The sequence below is a fragment of the Notamacropus eugenii genome, chromosome 3 (genome assembly GCF_028372415.1).
Source record: "Notamacropus eugenii isolate mMacEug1 chromosome 3, mMacEug1.pri_v2, whole genome shotgun sequence".
In the NCBI taxonomy this organism is placed as follows: domain Eukaryota; kingdom Metazoa; phylum Chordata; class Mammalia; order Diprotodontia; family Macropodidae; genus Notamacropus; species Notamacropus eugenii.
Window position 1 is genome coordinate 169,628,287 of NC_092874.1, and position 27,743 is coordinate 169,656,029.

Sequence of the window (27,743 nt, forward strand, 5' to 3'; positions counted from 1 at the left end):
CTACCCTTTAGATTAATCATCAAAAACAGGAAAATTCTCTTGCCTTTTCTATAGAGACAAGAGATTTCCAAACTAGAGCATGTTTGGGGTTGTTTGTACATGTGTGGTGAGGAATTTGCTCTGATTCATCCCCATTCTCTTATCCAGCTCTCCTTGTCCTCAAGAGCACCCAGCTGACCACTCTGTGGTCACAGTTGGAAAATCAATTAAATCCACATCCAAATTTACCTCATTTGCATGACACTAACCAAGAAAATGAACTGACCACAGAATACTATTAGCACATCAAAATTGTTCAGAAAAGTGGGTCAGCATGGGATGTCCCTGTACATTGAGCAGGAGTATCAAAACATGTTGAACCTTTAACACCCAGAGGCCCCCTCCTTGTCGTTTCCCTACACTCCTCTTGTAGGCTTTTGATTAAATAGGCAAATTCAAAAAGTAGAGGTTAATGACAATCAAAGCAAAAAGAGATGTCATTTAAATTCTGGCAGAAAGAATTGGGGTTTGGGGAAGAAGAGAAAAAAGCAAGGAGGAATTCCATGTACTATAATGTGAAAGGCTTGAATATATATTATAAAACACTGGATCGGGCATGATGAGATTGCGACAAGTTTTCAGCACAGTAGATAGAGTGCTGGACTGGAGTCTAGAAGACTTGAGTTCAAATTCAGCTTCAGTCACTTACCAGTTGGGTGACCTTGGGCAAGTCATTTAACCGCTGTCTGCCTTGATTTCCTCAACAACAAAATAAGGATAATAATAGCACCTACTTCCCAGGGTAGTTGTAAGGTAAGGATCAAATGAGAGAATATTTCTAAAGAGCTTAGCACAGTTTCTGATAAGCGCTAAATGCTATTTACTTCCTGCCTATCCCCAAACTAGCTCTGTGACAGTAGGTAAGGCATTTCAGTTCTCTGAACTTTTAATTTCTTCATCCACAAAATGAAAGGGTTGGACATCATGATTGCTAAAATCTCTCTACCAGCTTGGAAATTCAATAATTAAATCGAGGACTGGGCAGTGACAGCCCAGTCCGTCAGAGCATGTAGATCCCCTCTGTCTAACTCAACCTCCCATGTAGATGTTTGGTGAGCCATTCTGGGCAAGGGTATAATGGAGCACCCTGCACTCCTGGAAGCATGAGCAGGTTTTCCATGACTGCTTCCCATCCACTTAGTCTGTAATGGACAAAGACCTCTTGATTGGCCATTGAGTCATACTACATGTGCATACAGCAGACCCCAATAATTTGACCTCCATGACCGCACCAAGGTTGAAGAATGGTGATGGGCTTCTAGGAAGAGGATTTCTCTTATCCAGAGTCCCCAATGAAGCACTTGAGCAACAAGGAGGAAAAATGAAGATGCCAAGCTCTTTTATAGGCACATTCAGTTCCAAAAGGGAAAAGCTCCCCTATGTTTGCCTGGAAGGGAGCTCACCAAATATGCCCATGAGGGAGAGTTTAAAACAAAGCACTCTGTTTAATCCTAAAGATTGAGTTCTCATTGGTCAGCCTCCATTATGGTAAGATTATTTATTGTTCAATATCATAAAAGTGTTCAGTATTTCAATTTTGTAGTTTAAAGATAAAAAACCCAGAGAACTTCAGAAAGATAACAAATAAAAGAAAGAAGAGGTAATTAGCATACAAACTACCACCAAGAAGTTTTAGACATTTGGTAGGATTTTTTCTTTACTAGACTCAACAAGGTTCCCTCTGCCCAGCCAGAGGTGGTAATCCGGCAAATCTCAGTGAATCAGTTCTTCCCTCAAGCCAAAATGGACTGGGGAAAGGAATGGAGGGGGAAATACATCTCAAGGGTAGGGAAGGCAAGAGTCAACACTAGCTGTGCCCAAGGAGCAGGCTAATGGCTGGGGTCTCAGAAGGGGTTTGAATGCCCTTAGCTCTGAGTATTCCTAAATTACTTCCCATATGATTAAAATTGGTAGCTTATTTCAAAATTATTCATAAAGTGGTTCATGCCATTTTTTTCATTATCAGAGGGTCCACATATGCTTATCAGTTGTTTAAAAATATATAGATGTATTGAGTACATTATACCACATAGGTGTTTACCTTATTGAAAAGCAGCTCATAGAAAAACAACTTACTAAATGAAAACAACTTACTAAAAACAGTAGAGTTACAAAATGGAGGCTTAAACAAAATGGAATCAGCTATGCTAAGTTAAACTTATTCCTACTATCTTATTAAGATACTAATATTTTTTCCTACTACAGATACTCACAGGGACATTTTAAAATGGCCCAACAGCTCAAAAGTATGTGTCAAATGCTGCCACCAGGATCAACTCCATGTGGAATTGGAATCTCAGGATGGAATTTTAGATATCTTGGTTCACAGATATTTCTGGATGGTAAATCAATACAAGACATGGTTCCTTAAATGTTTTTCAGTGTTAAAAGTTAACTGTAACAAACAAAAAGTTCATCTTGAAGAGTTAGATTGAAAAGATATTTAAGATACATCAAGCAAGATTATTGAGTAGAGTAATTCACTTTCCATGCTAATATATATTTCACTATAGAATGCTCATAATTATAAATTTTTATTGGATTATTTCCTGCTATCTTCCATTTACTAGAAATAGAAAGAACCCTTTTTGCTATATATTTGTTATAAAATAATGATGACTTTTTACTAACCCTTTTGAGATAATAAATTTGATCTACACAAGTAGATTGACACATTGTTGATGACATTATACTTATATGGTAAACTTTTCTCAAATATTATAGTAGGAAAAGGAAAACAACAACAATGGGTTCAGGGAAATGGACAATAAATAAATAAACTCCCCCAAAAAGATGATACCTCAAGCTTGTTATTAGGGAAACAATCTATGACTGAAGGTCAAGAGACGTGAATTCCAGACCCAGTTCTATCACTAACTGTTTTACTAGGGGCAAATCACTCTAGACCTCAGTTTCCATTTCTGTAAAATAAGGATATTGGATTAAATTATTTTAAGGTACTTTCCTACTTTAAAATTCTGTAATTACTTCCTTTTCTGGTATACCATTAAGACTTGTGGTTCAAATAAAGTAATTTGAAATTACACTGTCAAATATACTGAGATGGGAGAATAGTATTGATAAGCTAAGATTTCATTCCTCCTCTGGATTAATGACTTGTTGTGGTAGAGGGGCTTGCATAACTCAATGAAACTACATTTCACTGCAGGGTTAGCCAAGATGAACGGGTCATAGTGGAGAGTTCAAATGGCAAGCCACTCCATTATCTTTATCAAGAAAACTCCATAGATAGTAAAAATTATAAAAGAGATGATATTGGAAGATGAGCCCCTCAGGTCAGAAGGTGTCCAATATGCTACTGGAGAAGAGCAAAGGATTCGTACAAGTAGCTCCAGTACTGATAAAGCAACTTGGCCAAAGCTGAAAGGAAGCTCAGCTGTGGATGCATATGGCAACAAAGTGAAAGTCCAATGCTGTAAAGATCAATATTGTATATGAACCTGGAATTTATGAACCAAGGTGAGCTGGATATAGTCAAACAGGAGATGAAAAGATTAAACATTGACATCTTGGGTATCAGTGAACCTCAATGGATGGGAATGGGTGAATTTAATTCCAATGATCACTACATATATTACTACAGGCAAGAATTCCTTAGAAGAAATAGAGTAGCCCTCATAATCAATAAAAAGTGAGAAAAGCAGTAATGGGGTATAATCTCAAAAAATGATATCTGTCCAAATCCAGGGCAAACCATTCAACATCACAATAACATAAGGTTGTGCTCCAATCACTGATGCCAAAGAGGCCAAAGTTGTTCAGTTCTAGAAGATGTTGTAGATCTTCCCCCCACCCAAAAAAAAAAAAAAAAAAGATGTTACACTCAACATAGGGGATTGGAATGCTAAAGCAGAAAATCAAAAGATAATTGGAATAACAGGCAAATTTAGCCTCAGAGTATAAAATAAAGCAGAGACTAATAGAGTTTTGTCAAAATAATTCAGTAGTCTTAGCAAAGACTGTTTTTCAACAACCCAAAAAGGGACTCTACACACGGATATCACCAGATGGTCAATATTGAAATCAGACTGATTATATACTTTGTAGCCAAAGGTGGAGAAGCTCTATATAGTCAATTAAAACAAGAACTAGAGCTGAATGTGGATCAGATCATGAGCTTTTTACTGAAAAAATCAGACTTAAATTGAAGAAAGTAGGGAAAACCATCAGACCATATAGGTATGACCTAAGTAATATTTCTTTGAATTGGAGATGATGAATAGGTTTAAGGGATTAGACCTTGTAGATGTAGTGCCTGAAAAACAATGGACAGAGTGATATTGTACAGGAAGTAGCAACAAAAACATTCCAAAGAAAAAGAAGAGCAAAAAAGCAAAACAGCTGTCTGGTGAGCTTTTATAAACACCCAAGGAAAGAAGGGAAGTAAAAGGTAAAAGAGAAGGGGAAAGATGCACCCAACTAAATGAAGCATTCCGGAGAACAGTAAGGAGAGATAAGGCTTTCTTAAATGAGTAATGCAAAGAAATAAAAGAAAACAAGAGAATGGGAAAGACAAGAGATCTCTTCAAGAAAATTAGAGATATCAAGGGAAAGTGTCATGCAAAAGGGCATGATAAAAAAAAAAAAGTGGGAGAGATTTGGAAGCTAAGAGATTAAGTGACAAGAATATACAAAACAACTATAAAAGAAAGATCCTAACATCACTGATAACCACAATGGTATGGCTACTGATATAGAGCCAGACCTCCTCGAGAATGAAGTCAAGCGGGCCTTAAGAAGCATTGCTACCATAAAGCTAGTGGAGGTGATGGAATCCCAGCTGAGATATTTAAAACCCTAAAAGATGATGTTAAAGTATTGCACTTAATATGCCAACAAATTTGGAAAACACAGCAGTTGCCACTAGATTGAAAAGATCATTTTATGTCCCAATCCTAAAGAAGGGCAATGCCAATGGATATTCAAATTATTGAACAACTGTGCTCATTTCACATACTAGCAAGGTTATGCTTAGGATTTTGCAAGCTAGGCTTCAACAATATGTGAAACAAGAATTACCAGAAGAGCAGGCTGGTTTTCAAAAAGGCAGAGAAATAGAGACCAAATTGCCAACATTCATTAGATTATGGAGAAAGCAGGGGAGTTCTAGAAAAACATCTACTTCTCTTTCATTGACTACACTAAAGCCTTTCACTGTGTGGATCACAGTAAAATGTGACAAGTTCTCAAAGACATGGGAGTGCCAGATCATCTTACTTGTCACCTGAGGAACCAATATGAAGGCCAAGAAGCAATAGTTAGAACCAAACATGGAACAAATGATTGATTTAAGATTGGGAAAGGAGTATGACGAGGCTGTATATTGTCACCTTATTTATTTAACTTATATGTAGAGCACATCATATGAAATGCCAGGCTGGATGAATCAAAAGCTGGAATTAAGGTTGCCAGGAGAAATACCAACAATCTCAACTATGTAGATGATACCACTATGATGGCAGAAAGTGAAGAAGAATTAAGAAGCAAAAGCTGGCTTGAAGCTTGACATCAAAAAACTAAGATCTTAGCAACTGGTCCCATGATTTCCTGACAAATAGAGGAAATGGAAATCGAAGCAGTGTCAGATTTTATATTCTTGGGCTCAAAGATCACTGTAGACAGTGATTGCAGTCATGAAATTGAAATATTCTTGCTGAAGGAAAGTTACTCCAAATCTGGACATACCAAAAAGCAGAAACATTACCTTGCCAATAGAGGGCCATGGAGTCAAAGCTATGGTTTTTCCAGTAGCAATTTATGGCTGTGAGAGTTGGACTATAAGGAAAGCTCAGTGCCAAAAGAATCAATGCTTTTGAATTGTGGTACTGGAGAAGACTTTGAGAATCCCTTGTACAGTAAGGAGGTAAAATCAGCTCATACTTAAAGAAATTAATTCAGGCTGTTCATTGGAAGGTCAAACACTGAAACTGAAGTTTAAATATTTTGGCCACATAATGAGAATATGGGACTTACTGGAAAAACCTTTATGTTGAGAAAGACTGAAGGCAAAAGGAAAAGGGAATGGCAAAGCATAAAATGAATGGATAATATCATGAAAACAATGAACATGAACTTGTACAGACTTTGAGAGACAATGAGGGATAGAAGGGGCTGGAGTACTATTGTTCACAGGGTCACAGAGAGTCAGACATGACTAAATGACTCAACAACAACAAAGATTTCATTAGCAAAAAAAAAAAAAATCAGACAATTATCCAGACATAGAAAATATCTTGCACAACTAGATTATTTCAATTCAATAACTGTGCACTGTGTGAAGACATTATGCTAGATGCCGAGAATATAAAGACAAAAATAATAATAACCTACACTTGTACAATCATTATCTTTTTTCATCCTCATAACAAGTCTATAAAGTCAGTGCAGATTTTACAGTTAATCCAAAGAGTGCAAGTTCAATGGGAAGAGAGTTGGCTACCTAGAAACCCCACATGCATCTCCCTTCCTGAGGAGTCTAACCCATAAGATTATACTCTCAGTCTGAGCAGACTCCATAGGATCCTATCGAGAAGTGGGACATCCCAAGTTCATCTTCCTTTTGTGAGAAGTCAAAACCACAAGGTAGTGCTGTAAGTCTAGAAGACTTAATGTATTCCTGAGACTCGCCAGAATGTTGCAGGGCTACCCTCTGGCAACCCCAAGTATAGTTCCCGAGGATCCAAACCACAGGTTGAGATTATTAATCTAAAGGACTTAAAAAAGTAGGAAAGGGAGAATTATACTAATTGTCTATGGATTACTATGAAAAAAATTATAAGTTTTGTGATGTCATAGAAATGCAGCTGTTCCCTTGGGATGTTACCTACATAAGTTAGGCATCCCTTTTGCCTGTACATGTGGAGACGAAAGCTGTATTTGGAGATTTTTTCCAGAGTAATCTCTGGGTAAGGTCAAAACATGCCAAAGAGTTATCTTTATTTTATGAACCTCTTTCCCCATTTTGAACCCAGTCCAATCAAAAGTTGGGGACTAGAGGAGAGAGCTGACTTCAGGTTACAGATGAAAGAAATTATATGATAGAGATGAAATTATTTACCCAAGTTTATAGTGCTAGAAAACAGCAGGGCTAAGGCTGAAATTCTGGTCTGCTGACACCTGCTCCAGTGGTTTTTCTATCACAACATGTCTAATATTTCAATAGCAATCCACTAGATGAGATCCAACATAGACCTGGATTTTTACCAAATTATTCTGTGTGGGATAGTATTGTGACAAGATTCCAGGGTAATTCAGGAGGGAGATGGAATCAAAGTCTCATTCTCTCTTTTATTTGTTCAGAAAATATGAGACTTTTAGATTTTCCCAGTTTCTCTGATTTTTTTTCTTTGCTTTGCTAGTAGATATGTAACAACTATTTCTACAAGTGAAATAAATTCCTTACAGAAGTTCCAGAGAATGCTTCTCTTTATTTGCCACAGCCAACGCTAAGCATTGTAGTTTGCATGGATGATCCCCCCAGGAGTATTTTTAAGGCAATTGTACTTTTCTTTGACAGTCTAGTAATGACAATAGAATGGCAAAGGAGATTTCTGACCTGAAAACAAGTATTGTAAGTAGGTGATTTGGAGCCTGTATGTTTCTGTATCACAAACTTTTATTACAAACAATGAGTAAGTTGCTTAACTCTGCATATTCTAATATCCCCACCTGCAAAATAGACATAATGAAACTTGCCAGATTCCAGTCTCAAATGGTTGCAGTAAAAATAAGCATGTTTGGGTTTTTTTAAAGAGTTGTGTGGTATGTGACACTCTTGAAAGTATACAAAAGAAAGACACTGAACTGGTATATATGTATGTAATGGAATACTACTAAGCTGTAAGAAATGATGAGCAGGCAGGTTTCAGAAAATCCTGGAAAAACTTACATAAACTGATGCTGAGTGAAATGAGCCGAACTAGGAGAACATTGTATATAGTAACAGCCATACTGTGCGATAATCAATTCTGAATGACTTAGCTCTTCACAGCAATACAATCATCCAAGACAATTCCAAAGGACCCATGATGGAAAATGCTACCACATCCAGGGAAAGAACTGATGGAGTCTGGATGTATATAAAAGCATACTATTTTCACTTTTTTTCTTGTGTTTTTTTCCTTTTGGTCTATTTCTTCTTTTACAACATGACTAATGTGGAAATATGCTTTACATGATTGCACATATATAACCTACATCAAATTACTTGACATTTTAGGTAGGTGGGATGGAAAAGAGGAAGGGAGAAAAATTTGGAACTCAATTTTTTAAAATGAATGTTGAAAATTATCTTTACTAATTTCTAATGTAATTAGAAAAAATAAAATACTATTTTTAAAAGGATACTAAGCAAATAAAGAAAAGATCTACTCCCTGATTTGATGAGGCAAGATGAGACGCAACTACTGAGAGTGCCTGCAGCATTGAAGCCATGAAGACCAGCATAGCTCTTCTGTGTGACCTTCCTCAAGACTTCTCCTTACCAAGTTCCTCAGGGGGACTTGTCCATCTCTTTTGAATTTCTCCAAAGATAGAACTTTGGTCTGGGTTTTATACCCAAGAGATGTTCAAAAAGGATGCTGGTAGTGGGAAGTTGTACAATTTATATTTAGTCATGGGGTTAGAACTGGGAAGACCTGGGTTCAAGTCCTGCCTCTGACATATACTGGCTGCATGACCTTGCATAAATTCCTTAACTTTTCAATATCTAGGCAATTTTTAAAACTCCAAGTTGCAGAGAAGGTGCTGACCTGCATTGGTAGAAGGAGTTTCCTCACCTGGGAGTTTCCTATGCCAATAAAATCACAGTTTTAGTCCTTATCATTTTCTCTAGTCTTTGGAAAAGGGGGGAAAAGAGAAAACTAGTTTCCATGGTGTAGATCTATGAATTTAGACAGGAAAATAGGGTAGGGTTTGGTAAATCTGAGTGAAGAAAGGGACAGTTCTGGGAACTTGGACAGGTTAGGGAAATTCCTCTACTTCTATCTGATACTGTCATAAGAATCAATGCAATATATCTAATAGCTATTAAGTACCCAACCATGTGCCAGGCAACTAAGAAGAACCAATGATGGAAAATGAAGAGTTACTCGGAAAGTTCTGAGCTCTCTATAAAGGAAGACTTTGAGAGGAGTTTATTCCTCTGCCCAGGTGTCCTCCAATCAAAGGGGAGAAGCAACTAAGGGAGATGAAAAGATGTTGAGCATCAAAAGTTGAGTCAATCTAATGAGCTGTCAGGTGATCAGTGTTTCCTGGAGGGGGCATGATGAAAGAATTTGTACTATCACATCTTCCAAAGAAAAGGAACCTGGTTTGAAACTGTGGCCACACCCGGAGTTTTATTTTCTGTATTCAGAAAAACTAGAGGGGGTTCCACAAAGGATAATGAAACTGTGAGAGAGTATTGATTTAACAGGGAAAGATGAAAGGAGGTAAATATATGTCCCACCTAGCAGTACTAGCTAAGGCAGGATCAGTGACAGTCCCAAAGAGGAATGAAACTAAACAGTGGTGCTTGTGAACATAACTAAGTACAGGTACCTTTTGATTATCTCCACTAATGGGTTGATAAAGGGACCCAAATAATCCAGAAGTACACCACTAACTTTCATTTTGGCAGCAGGGGGGCTAGCGAGCAGGTCTCAGAGTCAAGAAGATCTGAGCTCAAATCCCACCTCAGACACTTGCTAGCTGTGCATTCCTGGGCAAGTCACTTAACTACTATCTACCTCAGTTTTCTCATCTGTTAAATGGGAATGATAATAGTACCTACCTCCAACAGTTTCTATTGGCATAAAATAAGACAATATTTGTAAAGCACTTTGCAAACCTTGAAGAGCTGTATAAATGCTAGCTATTGTTGTTATTATTTCTAAAAGTTGAACATGTTTACAACTATGACAAGTAGTGACCATAAATGAAACTGCAAGGTAAGTGATTTGTCTTCTAAATCAAGAACTTTCCCTTTCAGCATCCTTTTTTTCCTCCCCCATATCGCAATAGTGCTAGTTCTTCTCTAAGGCACCCAGTGACCTCATGATATTTCTCCCTTCCCTCCTGTCAAAACAATTTAAGGTCTTAAGATCCATGGCAAATGGATGAAGATGATCTATTTCTTTTTGTTTATCTTCATTTTATTTTTTCAATTAATAAGCATAGTTCTCTCATTCCCACCCTCCTTATTGAAGGAAGAAATGCTAGTAATGTCTGCATATGTAAGCAAAACAAATTTCCACATTGGTCATGTTAAAAACTGTATGTCTTAGTCTGCATCTTGAGTCTATCATCTATGTACAGTGGTAGGTATCATTCTTTATCATCAGTCTTCTGGAATCACAATTATTCATTGCATCAATGAGAGCTCTAAAGTCTCTAAAATTTATTTGTCTTATAGAATAAGTTATTCTGGTTCTACTCTATTTCACTGTATAAGTACATACAAGTCTTCCCAGGCTTCTCTGAAACCAACCCTTTTGTCATTTCTTGGAGTACAAGACTGGTGATTATTCACAAAGCAATTGATTTCCAACTAAGAATTGTTAGGCAGAAATAGCCTAACCAATTAGAATCTGTCCAAAAATGGAAAGAGCTATCTCAGAAGGTAATGAGTGTCCTGCTATTGCAAGTCTTAAAAAAAAAAAAAAAAAAGGTTGGACACTTTCTTGTCAAGGATATCATAGATGGGATTCATGTTTCAAGTAACAGTCAAACCAGATGACCTTTGAGGTTCCTTCCAACGCTTATGATTTTGTGATACAGGACCTATTTGGAGAAATCAAGGTGGGTTGTATTTTCTCAGTATTTTTGAAATCACCTGCCTACTCTACCATCGCATAAAACCGATTCCCCTGCCGGAAGACACTGGGTAGGCTTTAGTATAACATTTTGATAGTGCCATAGGAAAGGGGGGGGGGGGGGAGGGAATCAAAGCATTAGCAGGAGCTTGCTCTAAATGAAATGCAGTATACTGACCCCTAAGAGCTATAAATATAAATTAACATAATATAATTTAGGTATGGTCCCTGCCTTCAATGACAACCAAATGGGTAATTAGTCACATACACAGAAAAAATACAATATAAATTTACAAGAACGTCTTGGTCTCACTGAGGTCCCCCTCTCACCTGTTTAGGATGACAATGGTATATGAAGTATGAATGACAAAAAAAAGAGGAAACAAGAGAAAAGAGGAATGACTTCACAGGACTCCTGATTTTTATCTTCCTCTCCCCTCTAGGATTCACTGTTCATTTTAGGAGACTTATCAGGAAAATTGCAGAGGGGGAAAAAAGAAATGTAGAAGAAATAGTGTCTGAAACAGGAAAACCACTGAAGTATCATTTATTTTTCTTGTTATTATGATGATGATTACTATTGTTAATAAGCTTTGGTTCCTTCATAACGGTTATTGTTGTGCAGTCGCTTGTCAGAGTCCCATCACTGCTCATCTTAATAACAATATTACAAACCGTAATGCACTCATAAAGCTACCAGAATGTTAGATGACTAGAATGAGATGACTCAGGACAAAGCTGTCATAAAAAAGGGGAAGCTAATGGCTTTATGTTTTGGAAATAAATGAATGACTTAAAATGAAAAGGAATTGTTTTTTTTCAATAGAAGAGTTTTTTTATATAATACTTGAGGCAAAAATTACTAAAATACATTTGGTACTGCTGAATATTTCAGGATCCCTTATCATCTTGTATTTTGGGACACATTTCTCCCAGTCATTTTCAAATTCTTCCCTTGTCACTTACGTCCAGACAAATCTACCAAGAAATAGTGGAGCTATGAATTGGTCCAAGTCTTCTGGAAAACATTTTGGTATCATGCCAGAAAAGTCATTATATGTTTATTCCATCTGACCACATAATCTTCCTACTGGGCATGTACCTCCAAGGTCATGGCAGACAGAAAGGCCCCATATATACTAAAATATTCAGAACAGTACTTCCTGCAATATCAAATGACTAGAAAAAACTACTGCCCACTGATGAGGAAGTGACAGGACAAACTGTGATATAGAAACAGAATGAATCCTATGGCACAGTAAATTATAAATCTGAGACATTCAGAGATACCTAGTAAGGCTTATGTGAACTGATGCAGAGCGGGGAATCAGAACCAAGAGGTATAGGTAGAGATTTCAGTAATGAAAACCAATCTAAAAGGCAATGGAACTTTGATTAACTATAATGACTAATCTTGGTCCCAGAGAACAGATGCTGAAATGTTGGAACTTCCCTCGTCTCATTAGAGAGACAGGGGACTACAGGTGCATAATATTTACTGAGTCATTAGACACAGTCTCTGTTTTGGGTTGATTGATTTTATTTGGCTGGTTTTCCTTGTTGCAGCAGAAAATACAAAAGATAATGGGATCGGACCATGTAAGTGCAAAAGACAGTAATAAAATATATTTTAAAAAGAAATCTCCCAGAATGAAATGAATACACTAAGTTACAGAGAAGGTGCTAATCTGTATTGGTAGAAGTTCTCCACCAAGAGTTCTCTCCACTGATAAAAACCACAGGTTCATTTAAAACATACATTTACACACACACACACACACACATACACACACACACACACACACACCTCATGTAAAATTCTTTTTAGCACCTAGTTCAATCCTGATATTTCATAAGGATGAATGCTGCTGTTTATCATCCTTCATTTGCAAAGAGGACCAATGACATCACAGAGTAGTCTTTACTCAAGCATGAATTGGATTTAAGTGAGGCGGATTTGTACAAAGCTTCACTCTCTCTTCCAAACTCATTGAAATCCAGTGGCAGGATAAAAGTCAAGATGTCTGGCAATGGCCTGGGATGCAGTGGATAACCTTGGTGTCTTCAACGTTTGATTAAACTCTAAGCACTCCACAGCACCTGCTCCAGCTGCAGTTCCTGGCCGTTGGAACAAATTTTTCTCATCTGCCCGTTCCAGGGAAAGTCTTCACATTCTTGGGGTAAAGACCCCTCCAACTCACTGACTGGTTTTAGGCCTGTCAGTTACCCTCATAGCCCATCTGCCAAGATGGTTTTACTAGGATGTGGCTGCTGCACATGCTACAGCTTCTTGGACCCACAGGTGAGAGGTGAGTGACAGGTAGACACCAAATGAATGAACAGTCCTAAGAAGGACTTGGCAAGCCCTCCCACAATAGGTGTGGTGAATATAACTGCCCCATCATCACCACTACTGCTGCTGCTACTGACGGTGATGGTGATGATGATGATGAAGATGATGATGATGACCACAACGATGACAATAACGGTGATGATAACCTAGATAGCAACAGTGATCATGACTGTAAAAGAGCTCATCCAGCGTGATACATGTCTAACTCATTCAGATCCTGGCAGAAAAGGACATTGTAGGGCACTGTAGATACCCTCTAGCTGAACTATGAGTGTCATTGCTTCCACCTCCTCTCTAGAGGTTATGCTTTTGAAATATACTTAGGAAATCCAGACACTTCATACCTTTCAGATCTTGGAGACAGTGACTCTTCTTTTCCCTACAGCCACTCTTTCTGGATCACTGTCTTTTTACAAAAGGAAGAACAAGAAAGTCTAAGGGTTCTAGACTCATATAGTTGGGACTAGTGCAGTCTATATCATCTTGGAAGATAAAATCAGCTTCCTTTCTTGGACTCTGAATCTCCAGCTCCTAAACCAGACTTATTGGATCAGATATCTTTCATCTCTGAAAGGGGAATTCCTCCTGTTCCCCTTATCACTATCTGTGAATTAACCAATACATCCAACAACCTGAGTTTTGGCCAACAAACTTTATCACAGAGTAAGAATTTGAGACAAAAAGAAAACATTTGGAAAAAGAATAGAGCTTCCAAACCTTGCCTACCTCTCAAGTAGCTCGGGAGGAATGGAAGGAGGGAATAAATGTGCATACATTCAGCTCCTCCCTGAAGAGGGAGAAGGAGAAAGTATCACTTTTTCCTCCTTCCCCATCAGCTTGGTCACCAGTGCAGATTTAATCCAGCCCATCTTTACACCAAGCAAGTTTCTTCCCTGACCCAAATCATCTTTCTGCTACGCTGTCCCAACTTTCAGCGGTTGTGATGACTTCTCTCAGCAGCCACTCACAATGGCTCTTGGTCCCTCTTCTGCCTTCTTCTCATAAGCACATTCTGGTTCTAGGCCACCAGAAGACCCTAGGACTTAAGAATCCCAAGCAAACTGTCTGGACATTATGTTCCTTTCCCTAAATTCTCAAGTCATTGCCCTCTTGGCAAGCCCAAATTCAGGCTACTCATAATATAATCCTCCTGAGTCAATTGGAGACCTCTGCTAATAACTCTGAAAAAAAAAGATCTCCACAGTCGAAGTCACTCTTGGCTGGACTGCCTGTAATTGATCAAACAAATCAGCTTAACTTTATCAAGAAATTCCCTTTGCCAAAAGACATATTACTTCAATGGAATCTACTCAATTGTTCTGGAGGAAATCCACATGTCAGTGTTCCTAATTTTTAACAGCGACATGAAGCACCTGAATAAAGCCAGATAAAATTCCTCACAAAACTTGACATATGGAAATGTGTGAGAATGTAATTGTATAAGGTAGGTCTAGTTTTGAGATCTCATTACTGATAGATCATGTACCCACCTAACCATGGGGAGGAAGGGGACAGAAGCCAATGGGAAGGGAGCCTAAGTGACTTGTCCAGGGTCACACAGCTAGTAAGTATTAAGTGTCTAAGGCCATATTTGAACTCATGTCCTCCTAATTCCACCTAGTTACCCCCAAGAGTCATTTAAATTTATGAAAACACAGGATTTTTAAAGACTATAATCCCTGATACCTCCTTAAAAATAGTAATCTATTTTTACAAAAGCTAATCAATATTCTTTCCCTACCATCTGCTTCATTAAAGCTGTTACATACAGAACCTCCTCATCCTCCTGAAGCTGATGGAACTGAGGTGGCTAAAGAAGCAAATCATTTGTCCTAACCATGATGGCAAATCGTCTCATCAGATAATTATGCTGCTCTAAGCAAAAGTAATCTAAGTTGCACATTATTGCAATGTACAGACAGAACCCATTTTAGGAATGGGGTTGCACTGCAAAAAATTCATTTATTTTTGTTAGTTGTTTAGAACCTGGGAGACATTTTCTCATAAAAACAAAGTTATAATAATGGTTTTGTTCTCAGGTAGGCTCATAATGTGACCACTCAGCCTTTCCTAAGACTAAGTGGTATCATTAATTGTACTAGCCTTAGCTCTGCATCCTGGAAGCTAAGAGCCTTTCAGTGATGAATGATGGAGAACAAGGGACATCCAAAGAAGGCTCAGGAAAAGGAAAAAAACTGCCTTTCCTTTCTTGAATACAGAGCCAGTCAAAGGCAAAATTTTGAAATAGTTGAAATTTTACTTTGGCATCCTGGTGCTTACTAGCTATGTAACTTAGGAAAATCACAACCTCCCAGAGTCTCCAGTTCTTCATATGTAAATTGAGGGCAATAACCCTCACAGGCTTATTGTGTGGATCAAATTAGATAATGTATGTAAAGACTTTGTAAGCCTTAACGTGCAATATAAATGTCGATTATAATTATTTTTGCCTCGGTACCATGTAATTGGGCACTCAGTGCCTTTTTGCCACTCTATGTCAGTCACTCTGGTGCGCCATTCCCTATTTGTATTCAACAGAATAATCCATGTTCTAAAATTATCCATCTCTCCTCACTCCAATCAAAACTCCCCTTCAGTATGGCTGACCTCAGGTAACAGTTAAGAGCAAAGTAATCAAATTGGAAAGCAATTAAATTAAACTAATTCACACTAATAGGTGACAGACTGAGAGTTACATAAACCACCTCGAGCTATTTGACTTTTCAAAAGATGATACTTCTTAACAAAAATGAATCCACTAATTGGTGACATTTTAAATAACCATAAAGCTGAACTTTAAAAATTTAGGGGAGAGAAGTAGAGCCATTACAGATAGCTTCCTGGGTCATATCTCATCTGTTTTTTGCTATTTCTGTCTTTCCTCCTTTTCTAAATCGGTAATTTCTCTGAATTTCTGAGGTGGGAACTTTACAAATATGTAAAAGAAAAAAGCTAAGGGCTAGGTAGGATTTTGTGTTTATAAAAACAATGCCATATACATCCCATTCTAGTAAACCATAAGGTCCATGAGCTCAAGGATAGTCTCCCTTTTGAATGTATCTCCCAAGTATCAAGCACAAGGTCTAGCACAAAGTAGGTGCTTAATAAATAGCAGCTTGCTGCAATTTTATTTGTTAGCTTATACTTGGCAACCTCTTCACAGAATACGTACCTCCTATACACCAAACTCAAAGTAAGGAGTTTCCAACCCAGAAGAAAATTTGACTGAATTTAGCTTCTGACAAAGATGCTAATGAACACTAAAACAAAATAACAGCAGTTTGTTATTTCAAAAGGATGTAGAGAAGAAATATAGGCCAAGGATGGCTAATTCACAAACTGTATAAATTCATAACCTAACAATTAGTTAGTACCTCACAATACTATGAAAAACTAATAAATCATTTGGGATATTTGAAAAGCTATAAAAATACCAAGCACAAATAATTCCACCTGTTCATATGACATGTTGTTATTTTAATGTATCCTAACATACAAATGGATATGGCATATTTTAGCATAAATCACAAAACATCATGATATGAACCATTACAAAATGATTTAAGTAACTGTTCAGAACATGATGGGCCCTGAAGGAAGAGGAGAAAACATTAAAAGAATATTGAAAAGAGGCAGGAAAAGTGTTTAATGTGCAAAATGGAGCCACAGAGGCACCAAGGGAGGAAGAATGGTTGAGGGATATGGGTGCTATATTTGAATTTGGAAGTCCTGGTTTCAAATCCTGCCTACTGGTATGACCTTGGTCAAGTCACTTAGAATATATATATAATATCTGTACCTCAGTTTTCTCATCTGTAAAAACTAGGGATTGGATTATGGCCTTCAAGGCATCTTCCAACTCTAAAATCAATGATTCAGTATTGTGTTTAATTATAGTTGGGAAAGATGCATTTATAAAACTTTGATCCAATATTATCCCAAACTAGCACTATCCCCTCATATATTATTAAAAAGAAAATATTCATAACAGATTTATTAATAATATCAAAATGGAAAAACATACAGGTCCAATAACTGAAGAATGGCTGAATAAATGAATAGATCGATGTAATGGAATATTATTGTGTCATAAGAAATTACAAATATGAAGACAATAAAGAGCTATTGAAAAGCATAGAAAGTGATACAGAGTGGAGACAGAAAATGAATATTCACTTGAACTGTATTTTTAAAATAGCAATAAGATCTACTCAAGGTGCAGAAGAAAATGGAATCCAGAGGAAACAAAAGAGATGTTCCTCATTGTTTTGTTAAAGTTTACATACATATAAGTAGTTTGGAGTTTATAGTTTTGTAAATGCCATTGTTTATTTGAATGTTTGTTTTTGATGATGTCTATTCAGTTTGGAATAAAGTTATTATTTAAAAAGAAAACACTCTTGTATAAGTTCTTACAGACAGAGGCAAAGAGAAAACAGCCTTGGAAGCCAGTGTGTAGGTATAGAGAGACAATATGTAAAATATATATAATATACAAAATAATATATATTTATATAAAATCAGTGAGATAAGGAAGGTGAGGGCACAAGTCTGTAACAGCAGACAAAACAAGCCACATGGAAACAGAATCGGGTCTTTGGAAAGTTTGGGACTGTGGTTTCTTTTGTTAACGCTAGACAACTTAAATGGAGCACATGGTTCCACACAGCATGGTAAAAGATTCCAGAACGAGAGTTCTACCGAAAGGCTCATATTCATTGAACATCAACGTGTTCTTAACTGACTGAAGAATGTTTCAGGTTTTAGAAGCCAACTTCAGTGCCCCAGCCCAAGCCCTTCCAAATCCACCTCCAACACATGCTAATCTGTTCCCCCACTTCCTACCTGCTACTAATCATTCGTAGACAAAATAAAAAGGTTGTTTAGTCATGTTTGACTCTTCAACATCCCATTTGGGGTTTTCTTGGCAAAGATACTAAAAGAGTTTGCCTTTTCTTTCATTTTACAGATGAGGAAACTGAGACAAGCAGGGTTACGTGACTTATCCAGGGTCATACAGCTAGTAAATGTCTGAGACCAGATTTGAGCTCAGGTCTTCCTAACTCCAGACCTCTATCCACTGCACCACTGTAGCTGCCCTATAGAATAAAAATAAGTAATATCAATAATTGGCATTTATGGAGCACTTTGCACATGTACTATTAGGAGTGGTGCTTTGTCGTTTGAAATGGATGGGAATGATTCTACATCTTCTCCAATTGTTAAAACTGTAACCAACTACTAAAGACTATTTGGTCTGCTAGAACATAAATGTACGTGGCCTGTGGTTTTCATTTTTAAGTCATAGATAAAGGGGTTGTGTAATATAACATCCTCATTTTACATAAAAGAAAGGCAAAGCCCAGAGAGAGTAAGACAGTTTCCCAAGGTGACACAGGCGGTGATTAGAGAAAGATTTGAACCCAGATGCTCTGACTTCCATACCATATTTCTTCCTACTAAACCACAATACTCAGCCTGGGTTTTGGCTAACCTTAGTAGAGCCCAATTAATACACAAACTAGATAATCAGTGTGCAAATATTAAAAATTGTTGTAACATCAAACTGTCATGATTAACACATTAACAAAGTCACAACAATAAAAGGGTGGGGGGATGGGATGGAAATAGTCTTATGCCCTTGATCAGAGCTGTCAAAGATGCCAAGCCACAATACTTTGAGTATGGCCGGAACCAGCTGAAAATGAAATTGAGAAATATTTAACAAAATAAATGAAAATACAACGGAAGATAGATAATATTGCTATGTGGCTTTCTAAAACAACATGAATAAAGGGAATCTTTCAGTTTCCTGTTTCCATTTGAGTTGGACAACATTGCCCTAGATCAGAGGTGGGGAAGTTGCAGCCTCGAGGTCACATATGACCCTCTAGGTCTTCAAGTATGCTCCTGGCACTGAATCCAAACTTCACATAACAAATATCCTTAATAAAAGGATTTGTTCTTTAAAACTTGAACTGAGTCAAAGGGCCTCACTTGAGGACCCAAAGGGCCCACATGTGACCTCTAACCCACAAGTTCCCCACTCCTGCCCTAGATCATCAGAATATAAAAGGAAAATACTAGTACATTATCTGGAGTCAGGGTGGCATGTTAGTATTGATTCCTGGGTCCAGATGTCCTTTGCGTTTTAGCCTATCAAAGTGTGTGTCTGGAATCAGGAGTGAAAAGTAGACCTACAGATTCTACATATGACTCTAGTGCTCTTGCCTTCCACAAGACAGTCTCTCTTCATTTAAAGAGTGGGAGATAGATTCTGTACATCTAAATAAGGGGAAGACAAAAGCTTCCAGCTTTCACAAGTCTTTGCTGTGCTTTGTGAGCAGTTTTGACCGCCGTGGGCAGCAAAAATTGACCAATAAGGCTACATCCACTACCTCTAAAATGAGACTAATCTTCCACAGAGAAGGGGGAGGAGAAAGATTGATGGGGATTTAAAAAGATTTGTTTGGGGAAAGGAGAGATTAAGGGGCTTTGTGGACCTCGTCAAAGAAAAAACTCACCAAATTAACCCTTAAGATCCTCCCCTGACCTTAGAGAAGTAGCAGCCCACCACGGAAATGCAAATATGTTCAGTGTGGTGATTGAGGTCCCAGATCTAAATGCACAAATTCTTCTTCAAGATAACAGCTCCCTTTAGTCACTGGCAGGGAAGGCTACATACGTATTGCCAGGGTTTGGTTTTTTTCCAGAGTTCCACAAATATGCCCAATAGAGACTGTTCCTTTTCTTCAGTAGGAAGTTTTTTGGTTTATTTATTTTTTTTTTACATATTCATTTCAAACATACTAGCCAAAAAAAAAAAGGGAAAAAAAGGAGCCATATTTTACATTTGTGTTGTTTCCACTTAACCTTTGGGGATTCAATTCTCAAATCAGTTGGAAGAGTTGTCTGCTAGTGCGACAAGTGACACAGCTCCCCCCAACATTTACCCCTGCAGGCAAGAGAAGGCATTTTCACTGGGAGCAAAACAATCCTTCCCACTGCTTTTTTTATTTATTTCAGTCCTTTGTGGGATACACCCAAAATACAATGATTTACCCTCAGTCACAGGAAAGAGTACACTTAAAAAACCTTTGTCTAAATAAACTGTGTAGGATTTCTTGGCACCAGAGAGTTCAAAAAGCTATTCCGCACAGAGTAATAAATAATAATTGGTAATAATAGCTAGCTTTATATAGTGTTTTAAGGTTGGTAAAGCATTTTATATACATAATCTCATTTGAAACACTAGGAAAGACCAGGAGATTCCAGCTGAGGAAAGAAGGCACTATCAATAATGGGTACTTCAAAGGGAACTTCCTTTCAATAATTTTGCAACGATACATCTTCAAAATTAAAAGGCTCATAAATAACTAAGGTGTTTGCAAACCCATCAGAAAATGACTGGGAATAACAGGCATCCAGTAAACACTTGTTTAATCCTATCAAAAGGTTGAGTTCATATCATGTCTCAAAAAACAGAAAATGAAAAATTGAAAGTGTTAAAAGAAAGATTGTGAAAGCAATTCCCTTTGATGACAATCTAGGGCTTTCCCTACCCCTCCCAATACCCTTTTTCTTCTTGAAATAACATTTTGAATGACTCTCGATGACCTTAAAATGCTGAATGGTTCCAGAATAAATAACTATTGAGGCAGACTGCCAGATCTGCCAAAAACTTTAATTTCCTTTGTATTTCCTTCCCCACCCCTCCCCAATTCCTCCCTCCACACGCCAATCAGGTTCAGGCAATTTCCAACTTGTTTTACAGATGAATTGGTCACATATGGCCTCAAAGAGTGAATGTATTCAGAATTTTTTAATAATGAGTTACATCAATGTGATAGCAGCAGCATAAGACAACCCTTGCCATGCTAAAATTTCTATTTCTACTTTTTTATGCATAGCATCACTCAGCAACTATACATTGACTGAAAAAGAGTGACTAGTGCTAAGGACATTAAGAAGGATGTTGTCTTATAATCAACTTCACTCTGCCACTAGTAGGACACGTAAACACATCTACAATAGAAAACTGACCAGCCTGAGCCAATTACATGCTGCAACTGGTTATTAAACAAATTGTCAAGGCATGTTGCATTCACTGCAAAAGTAATTCACATGTGTATGTGTACATATGTATGTGTGTATGTGTATACACATATACATATAGTGTGTATATGTGTGTGTGTATGTGTATATGTATATATATACATATATATATATACATATATATGTATATATATATATGAAAAAGTCCTTGGAGATCAGCAAATCCAACCTCTTTTTATTGGTGAGAAATCTAAGGCCCAGAGAAAATAGGTATGTGATTCAACTGTGGTCACACATAGTCACTGTTGAGCCAAGACAAGAACCCTGGTTTCTCTCATTTCTAGACTTGGGGGCTATACCTCATATTACACCACAGTGATTCCCCAACCAGCCAAATATTCATTACTGTCTCTTTAATTTGTTTTTGAGTCCATATTAAAAAAGTAATGCTATTTCTAGGAACCATCACTTTCTCATTGAAAATACATATTAAATTCCAGAAAAATATTGTCTGGGATATGTTCATTATTGGTGCCTTCTTCTCTAGTCCTGTGCATGTTATAGATTGGAATTAATTTTATAGAGTGCAATGATGGTTCTGACTTGAATGAGTAAGGAGTTCTTACTAGGCAAACTACCAGTGTTTTCTTTTCATACATATATGCCTCCAAATAATAGATTCTAATGTACTTTGTTCAGATACTGTTAAAAGACCTTTGTAACTGACTGATGGACAACAGATCTGGCAAATACATACCCAAAAATGAATGCTGCTTCTAGCTTATTGCTAAATTATGTTGATATGCCTTCATATTGTGCCAGAACTCTAGAAACATTCTGCTAATAAAAAAATGTCTATCAAATATCACCACCTTATTCCCTGGGGTGGCTAAGTGTTATGATCCTCATTTTAAAAGAGGCTAAATTGAAAAATGAAAGGATTTCAAACATTTGACATAAGTCCTAACTCATTGATATATCATCAACAAATTCCAGAATCCACTCAGTCACTAAGCCCTTTCTTCTAGACTGCCTTTATCTTATTCATTTTCTCTTTTCTTCCTTCAGTTCCAACTCTATGCGACATATATCTCACACCACCAAATCCTATCCCCTTAAAAATGTTATCTCCCTTAAAAATGCACCTCACTTTAACTAATTAGACTTAACAGCTCTCCCCTTTTGCCTCTGTCACTCAATGCTCAGCTTCACAAAGGAAATTAGCTGGCTCAGCCAGCTACACAGCCAATTACAAAAGTTTAGAATGACAAGTTCTCATCTTTTCTTGGAATTACTTAGTCAGGTCAGGCAGTTGCCTTCACATTAATCTGTGTTTTTCTATAAAAAATGTAGGAAGGATAAAAGGGGACAAGAGATAATGACCATTTAACCCTCTCAGAAATACTGTGAAAGTATAGCAAGAAAGAAAAAAAGAAAGAAAGAAAGAAGGAAGGAAGGAAGGAAGGAAGGAAGGAAGGAAGGAAGGAAGGAAGGAGGAAGGGAGGAAGGAAAGAAGCAAGAAAGGAACAAAGGAAGGAAGGAAGGAAGAAAGGAAGGAAAAAAAGAAACTTCTGGGCATAAGAAAAATGCATTCCAATCCTAATGCCAGTTTCTAGACTTCCCTTAGCTAGATTTCATTACAAATAGAAGAGGGCCAAGGCTCAAAATCAGTCATGAATGGACTGGATACAGCTTCCATATTTAGTTACTGGTTAAGGTCACTTGAGTTTGTTGCAGAGGAAAATAATGTATTCAGAACTGGGGACCAATCACTTGTAGAAAGTCCAGGGTTTTCTGGATTATTAGCATCAATTGACTTCTATTAATTGTGCCTATCATCTTTAGGGTATAACATAGAAGTAGAACTGAACCATGCCTCCAGCATACCAGCCCTCTAGGGGAACTTGATAGAAATGTTCTTCCAAAGGATTACAGGTTCATAAGAGAGCTGAGAGGAACCTTTAAGGGGCCATAGAGTTCAGCTCCTTACAGATGAAACAGACAAAGAGATCAAGTTTCTCTCTAGGCTTCCCCAAATAGAAAGTGCCTGAGGTAGAATTTGAATACAAGTCTTCTTGACTCCTAATCAGACTCTCTATTCCCTACACCACAATGCCTCTCAAAGTCTATTTCTTTTCTTTCTAAATAACTCAATTCTTTAGCATCCACGATGGGGATCTGTGCACAGAGCTTTCTCAAAACATGATGGGTCCTAGAGGTGCTCTTACAGAGCTCTTTGGCTTTCTTTAGCTCCTAAAAATGAACTTCAGTCCATCATAAAGACTGAACCACAGGCAACTTATCTACAGCAGCAGCAGCACAGGAAGCCCTTCAATGAAGCAATGAAACACCTGGCTAAAGCCACTGCAGAGCTGGAGATACTATGTTCACCTACAAAACTAAAATCAGCTAAGGGAAACCGTATTAGCCTATCTGGGAAAATTAAAGCCAGCTACAGAAATGACAGTTTTGAGGAGTGAACTGGGAAACAAATCACACTGGGAAGAGCAAATATGCCACTTTAATGAATGGACCCTCCTACTCTGATTTCTCTCTTTCCAAATTCATCCTCTTGAAACCCAAGAATCACATACCGAGGTTGACAAGCAATGGCAAGCATTTTATTAACCAGTAACTTGAGTAGCTGAGAGAACAGAAGCACCTGAATAAACTTCAAAAGTATTTTCAAAAGTTCTTTAACCAAACTGGCCATACTCATGTCCTCAGAGCAAAAGGCTCCTCTTTCAATTAAAGCCCAAGTTCTTTTTACCTTATTTTTACATAGACCTAAAAGCAGAAATATGTCCTTGCTTAATAACCATGATGATAATAATAATTGCTATCATTATTATTACCATGTCTTGCATTTATATAGCCAATACAGTTTAAGAAATGTTTTACAGAGGAAAAAAAAGTTGTTCCAGAAATCTTAGTGCAGTTTCAATCTTTAGGAGCTTAAAACTACATTGACTTTTTTATCTAATATGATTTTTTTTCCAGCACTTTAAAACAGATAGGACAATTATTATTATCCCCACTTTAAAGGAAAAGCAACTAAGATTTGCTATGGTTAAAATAACTCATTTAAGAAAATCACACCACCAGTAAGTGGTAGAGAGAGGTGGGGCTCAAACCTAGGTCAAAGCCTGCTCCTTCTACCACACCACACACTTCACTGGCACATGCCCATCATGAGAGCCTTCCCTGAAGAAGCATGAGGAAGATTCAACCCTAGTTCTCAAAGCATTTGCTGGAATTAGAATCCAAAGTACTTGAAATGTACATATCTCACAACTTCACTGTAGTGGGTCCCCTGTTAATAAGAAGAAACCTATGTAACTGCAGTAGATACTGGCTACACCTAAAGGCAAGTCATATTCAAAAGCCTGGCACTGCCAAGAGAACAGAGCAGCAAAGAACAAGCTGATTGATCAAATATGACAGCTCCACACTCCTCCTTCTCTTTCCCGCTTAACAGCTATGCATACTTCTACGACAACCAAGATTCCTGCGGTACATAGGTACACTCACATGTAGACACACACATGTAGAAATTTAAGGGAGGAGAAGATAACTTTTGTTCATATGAGCCCTTCTGCACTTTGTGTAGTTCCCCTTTGCTATTAGCTCTCTCCACTAATCTGACTCCCTCCTAAAATACACTCCCTAAAAAAATTAGCTAGGAGGTAAAAGATGCACTAACAACCATTAAACTAAATAAAATGATGAAAAGCCCCTCCGGTGTCTTCTAACTATTTCTGCACTTCTTTAACTGTGCCTATCAGCTTTAGGGTAGAGCATGCAAGGCAAAATGAACGTACAGACACTGCTAGGAACTGCTGAAATAAACAAGTGTCTCTGCATACTATAATATACATACATACACACAGGAGCAAAGACCTACCCACATGTGACCCTGAACACAGTAGAATTATCTGACGGTATAAACATGGGTCTATCCAAACACGCCCAGCACTTGCTGTATAAATAGCTAGCTGTTGTGTTTGTCAATTATATCATGTGCATGTAAATATATACTATTCACATGGATATCTAAATGAGTGATATTACAAAATCCTATCATTTTTGAACTCGATGTGCTTTGGGCAACCTATCCATTGATACTGGCACAAACACACAGCGTAAATACTCAACATGCGCATAATGTAAATATTCACCATATTCAGACCCGGGAGCAGAGATGGATGGAAATTAGGAGGGGGAAGGGGCGAGGGGAAATCAACCTCTGGGGTGAGCTATTCTCTGAAAGCCACGAGCTCCCACCACCGCCCAGGGTGGGAACGTATGCCCGGCTCCCGGAGCACGGCCACACACGTCTGGGTGTTGGAGGGAGAATCTGCAGAGCCTCGAGTGGGACAATGAGGACACTGCGATCCCGGGCTCGGTGCAGCAGCCGTAGCAGCGGGAGCCGCCACAGCACCCACAGCCACGGCCACGGCCGCCGCCTCCACCCTTTCCCCTCCTTCCAGTCCCTACTTACGTTCCCAGGGTCTCCTTGAACTCGAAAATCTTCTTGATGTCCTCGGCTTGTTTTTTCCAAGAGGAGCTGCTCTCCCCGTTCTCCCGGGCCATGGCAGCCGAGTGTCTGCGGGAGGTGGAGGGACGACTGAGGGGAGAGAGTGGGGGTGGTGCGGCGGGGCTGAAGGAGGGAGTGCGTAGGGCTATATGGAAGGGAAGAGGGAGCGAAGGCGAGGGGCTCTCGGGGAGGGAGCGTGGAGGTGCTGAATGGATGGAGAGCACACTAGCCCTCCACCAGCACCACTACCACCACCACCACTGGCCGCCGCTTCTGCTGCTGTCCCTGCTGCTGCTGCCGGCGTGCGTGCGTGCCAGGGAGATGCTCAGAGAGGGAACCAGAAAGAGACTTTCAGCTGCAGCGGCGCTTCCTCTTCTGCAGTTTCCTCTTTCACTCTCTCTGCCTTGGTCTCTCTGGGTCTCTTATTTCTGCTCTGCTCGGGCACAGACTTCCTGCCGCCGCCGCTGTCTCCGCCGCCGCTGCTCCAACGGCTCCCTTACCGCCTGCTGCAGACCCCACTTTCAGCTACTTTTCTTGCCTCGTTTTTCTCCTCCCTCTCTCCCTCCCTCGCTCCCTCGCTGGTTCCCTCCCTCCTTCTTCCCACTCTCCCCTCCCTCGCTCTCCCTGGTTTGCTGCCTTCGGGGATGACTTTACTCCGCAGCGCTTAGGTTCAGACGCCCTGCCCTGCCCTCCTCCCCCACTCCCCTGCAAAAAAAAAAAAAAAAACCAATTACAATAGTCCTAAAGGGGGGGGGGGGGGGAATTCCCCCCACTGAGATCTCCCGGGGCCAGTAGGGGCTCCGAGCTTCCCGTCCCGGCTGCTACAATACTCCTTTGAGTGAAGATGGGCAATAAAGGGCACAGGGACACGAGGGGGAAACACTGTTCTATTTCATTTCTTCTGCAAAGCCTGGACCGGGGTGGGGGGGGGGGGGGACCCTTCAAAAAGGGATGGTCTGTAGGAAGATTTTATTTTGTGGGGGAAACACCGGCTGAAAAGAGATGGGAGTTTCTATTCTCAGTCACAGGGAAAAGAGAAGGAGGAGCAGCGAGTGTCCGCCCGCTTAAGTGCCCTGTAAGTTGGCACCCAGGAGGCGGAGAGGGTGGGCACGCACGGTGCGTGTGGTATGCGAGGGAGGCGAAGGGCCGGGCAGGGACTGAGTGACAGATAGGCACACACGCGCACACACCCACACGGTTCCCTTCCCCTCCTCTCCCCTTCGCTTCCTCCCGGGTCCTAGGTTGGGGATGCTGCTGCAGCAGCTGCTTCGGGTTATTTGGCTTGTATCAATACCACTTCATATTGCTGTATGTGGCTTGCAGGCTGTATGTAGTTCGTTGTTATAGCAATGTGAGGAGAAGGAGGAAGTAAAGGTGGCAAGGTGTAGGTGGGCGTTCGACTCCACAGCCCAGACTGAGCCGGCTCCAGGTTCTCCTCGGCTGTCAAAACCCCTCCAGAATGAGTGACTGGAGATAATTCGCATTGCACCAAAACCGCGCGCACGTCAAATAATGAGGAGGGGGTGGGGGGGGGAAGCTGGAAGCTGGAAGAAATAGACATTAAGAGTATTGGAGTAGGGGTTCGAGGGCAAAGAGGAGAGCCTGAACCTGCCAGGCCCTAACTCCTTTACCTTTGTAAAGAGAAAGACTTCCAGGCATAAGGCTGCCCAGGTGCAAGGAGGTGAATGAGGAAGAGAGAAAGGGGACGGCCCCGTAATGGGCATATGGTAATGTTCTACCGCAGCCCAGAACCCTGTATGAAGTAGTCGTCACGTGCGAGTCTTCCCTCCTCTCTGCCCACTCCGGCTTCCCTTCAACCTTCTGCCCACCCCCACCTCCTCCTCAACACCAGCTGCTGCTCCCTTTGGCAACAGCCAGGAACATAACAAAAAGCTTAGGGTCGTGAGGACCGACACCCTGGCCCCTCTCTCCCCTTGCACGTGTC

At 39.3% G+C, this 27,743-nt stretch overlaps 1 protein-coding gene across 1 annotated transcript in view; it reads right to left on the reverse strand.

Moving 5' to 3' along the window:
• Positions 1-26,381, reverse strand: part of CAMK1D (calcium/calmodulin dependent protein kinase ID) — a 494,068-nt gene extending 467,687 nt beyond the window's left edge. The window contains exon 1 of the mRNA XM_072653308.1: positions 25,763-26,381. Within this exon, the coding sequence (XP_072509409.1) occupies positions 25,763-25,854 (92 nt within the window). The 5' untranslated portion in view covers positions 25,855-26,381. The remainder of the gene's footprint in view (positions 1-25,762) is intronic.
• Positions 26,382-27,743: the final 1,362 nt, after the last annotated feature.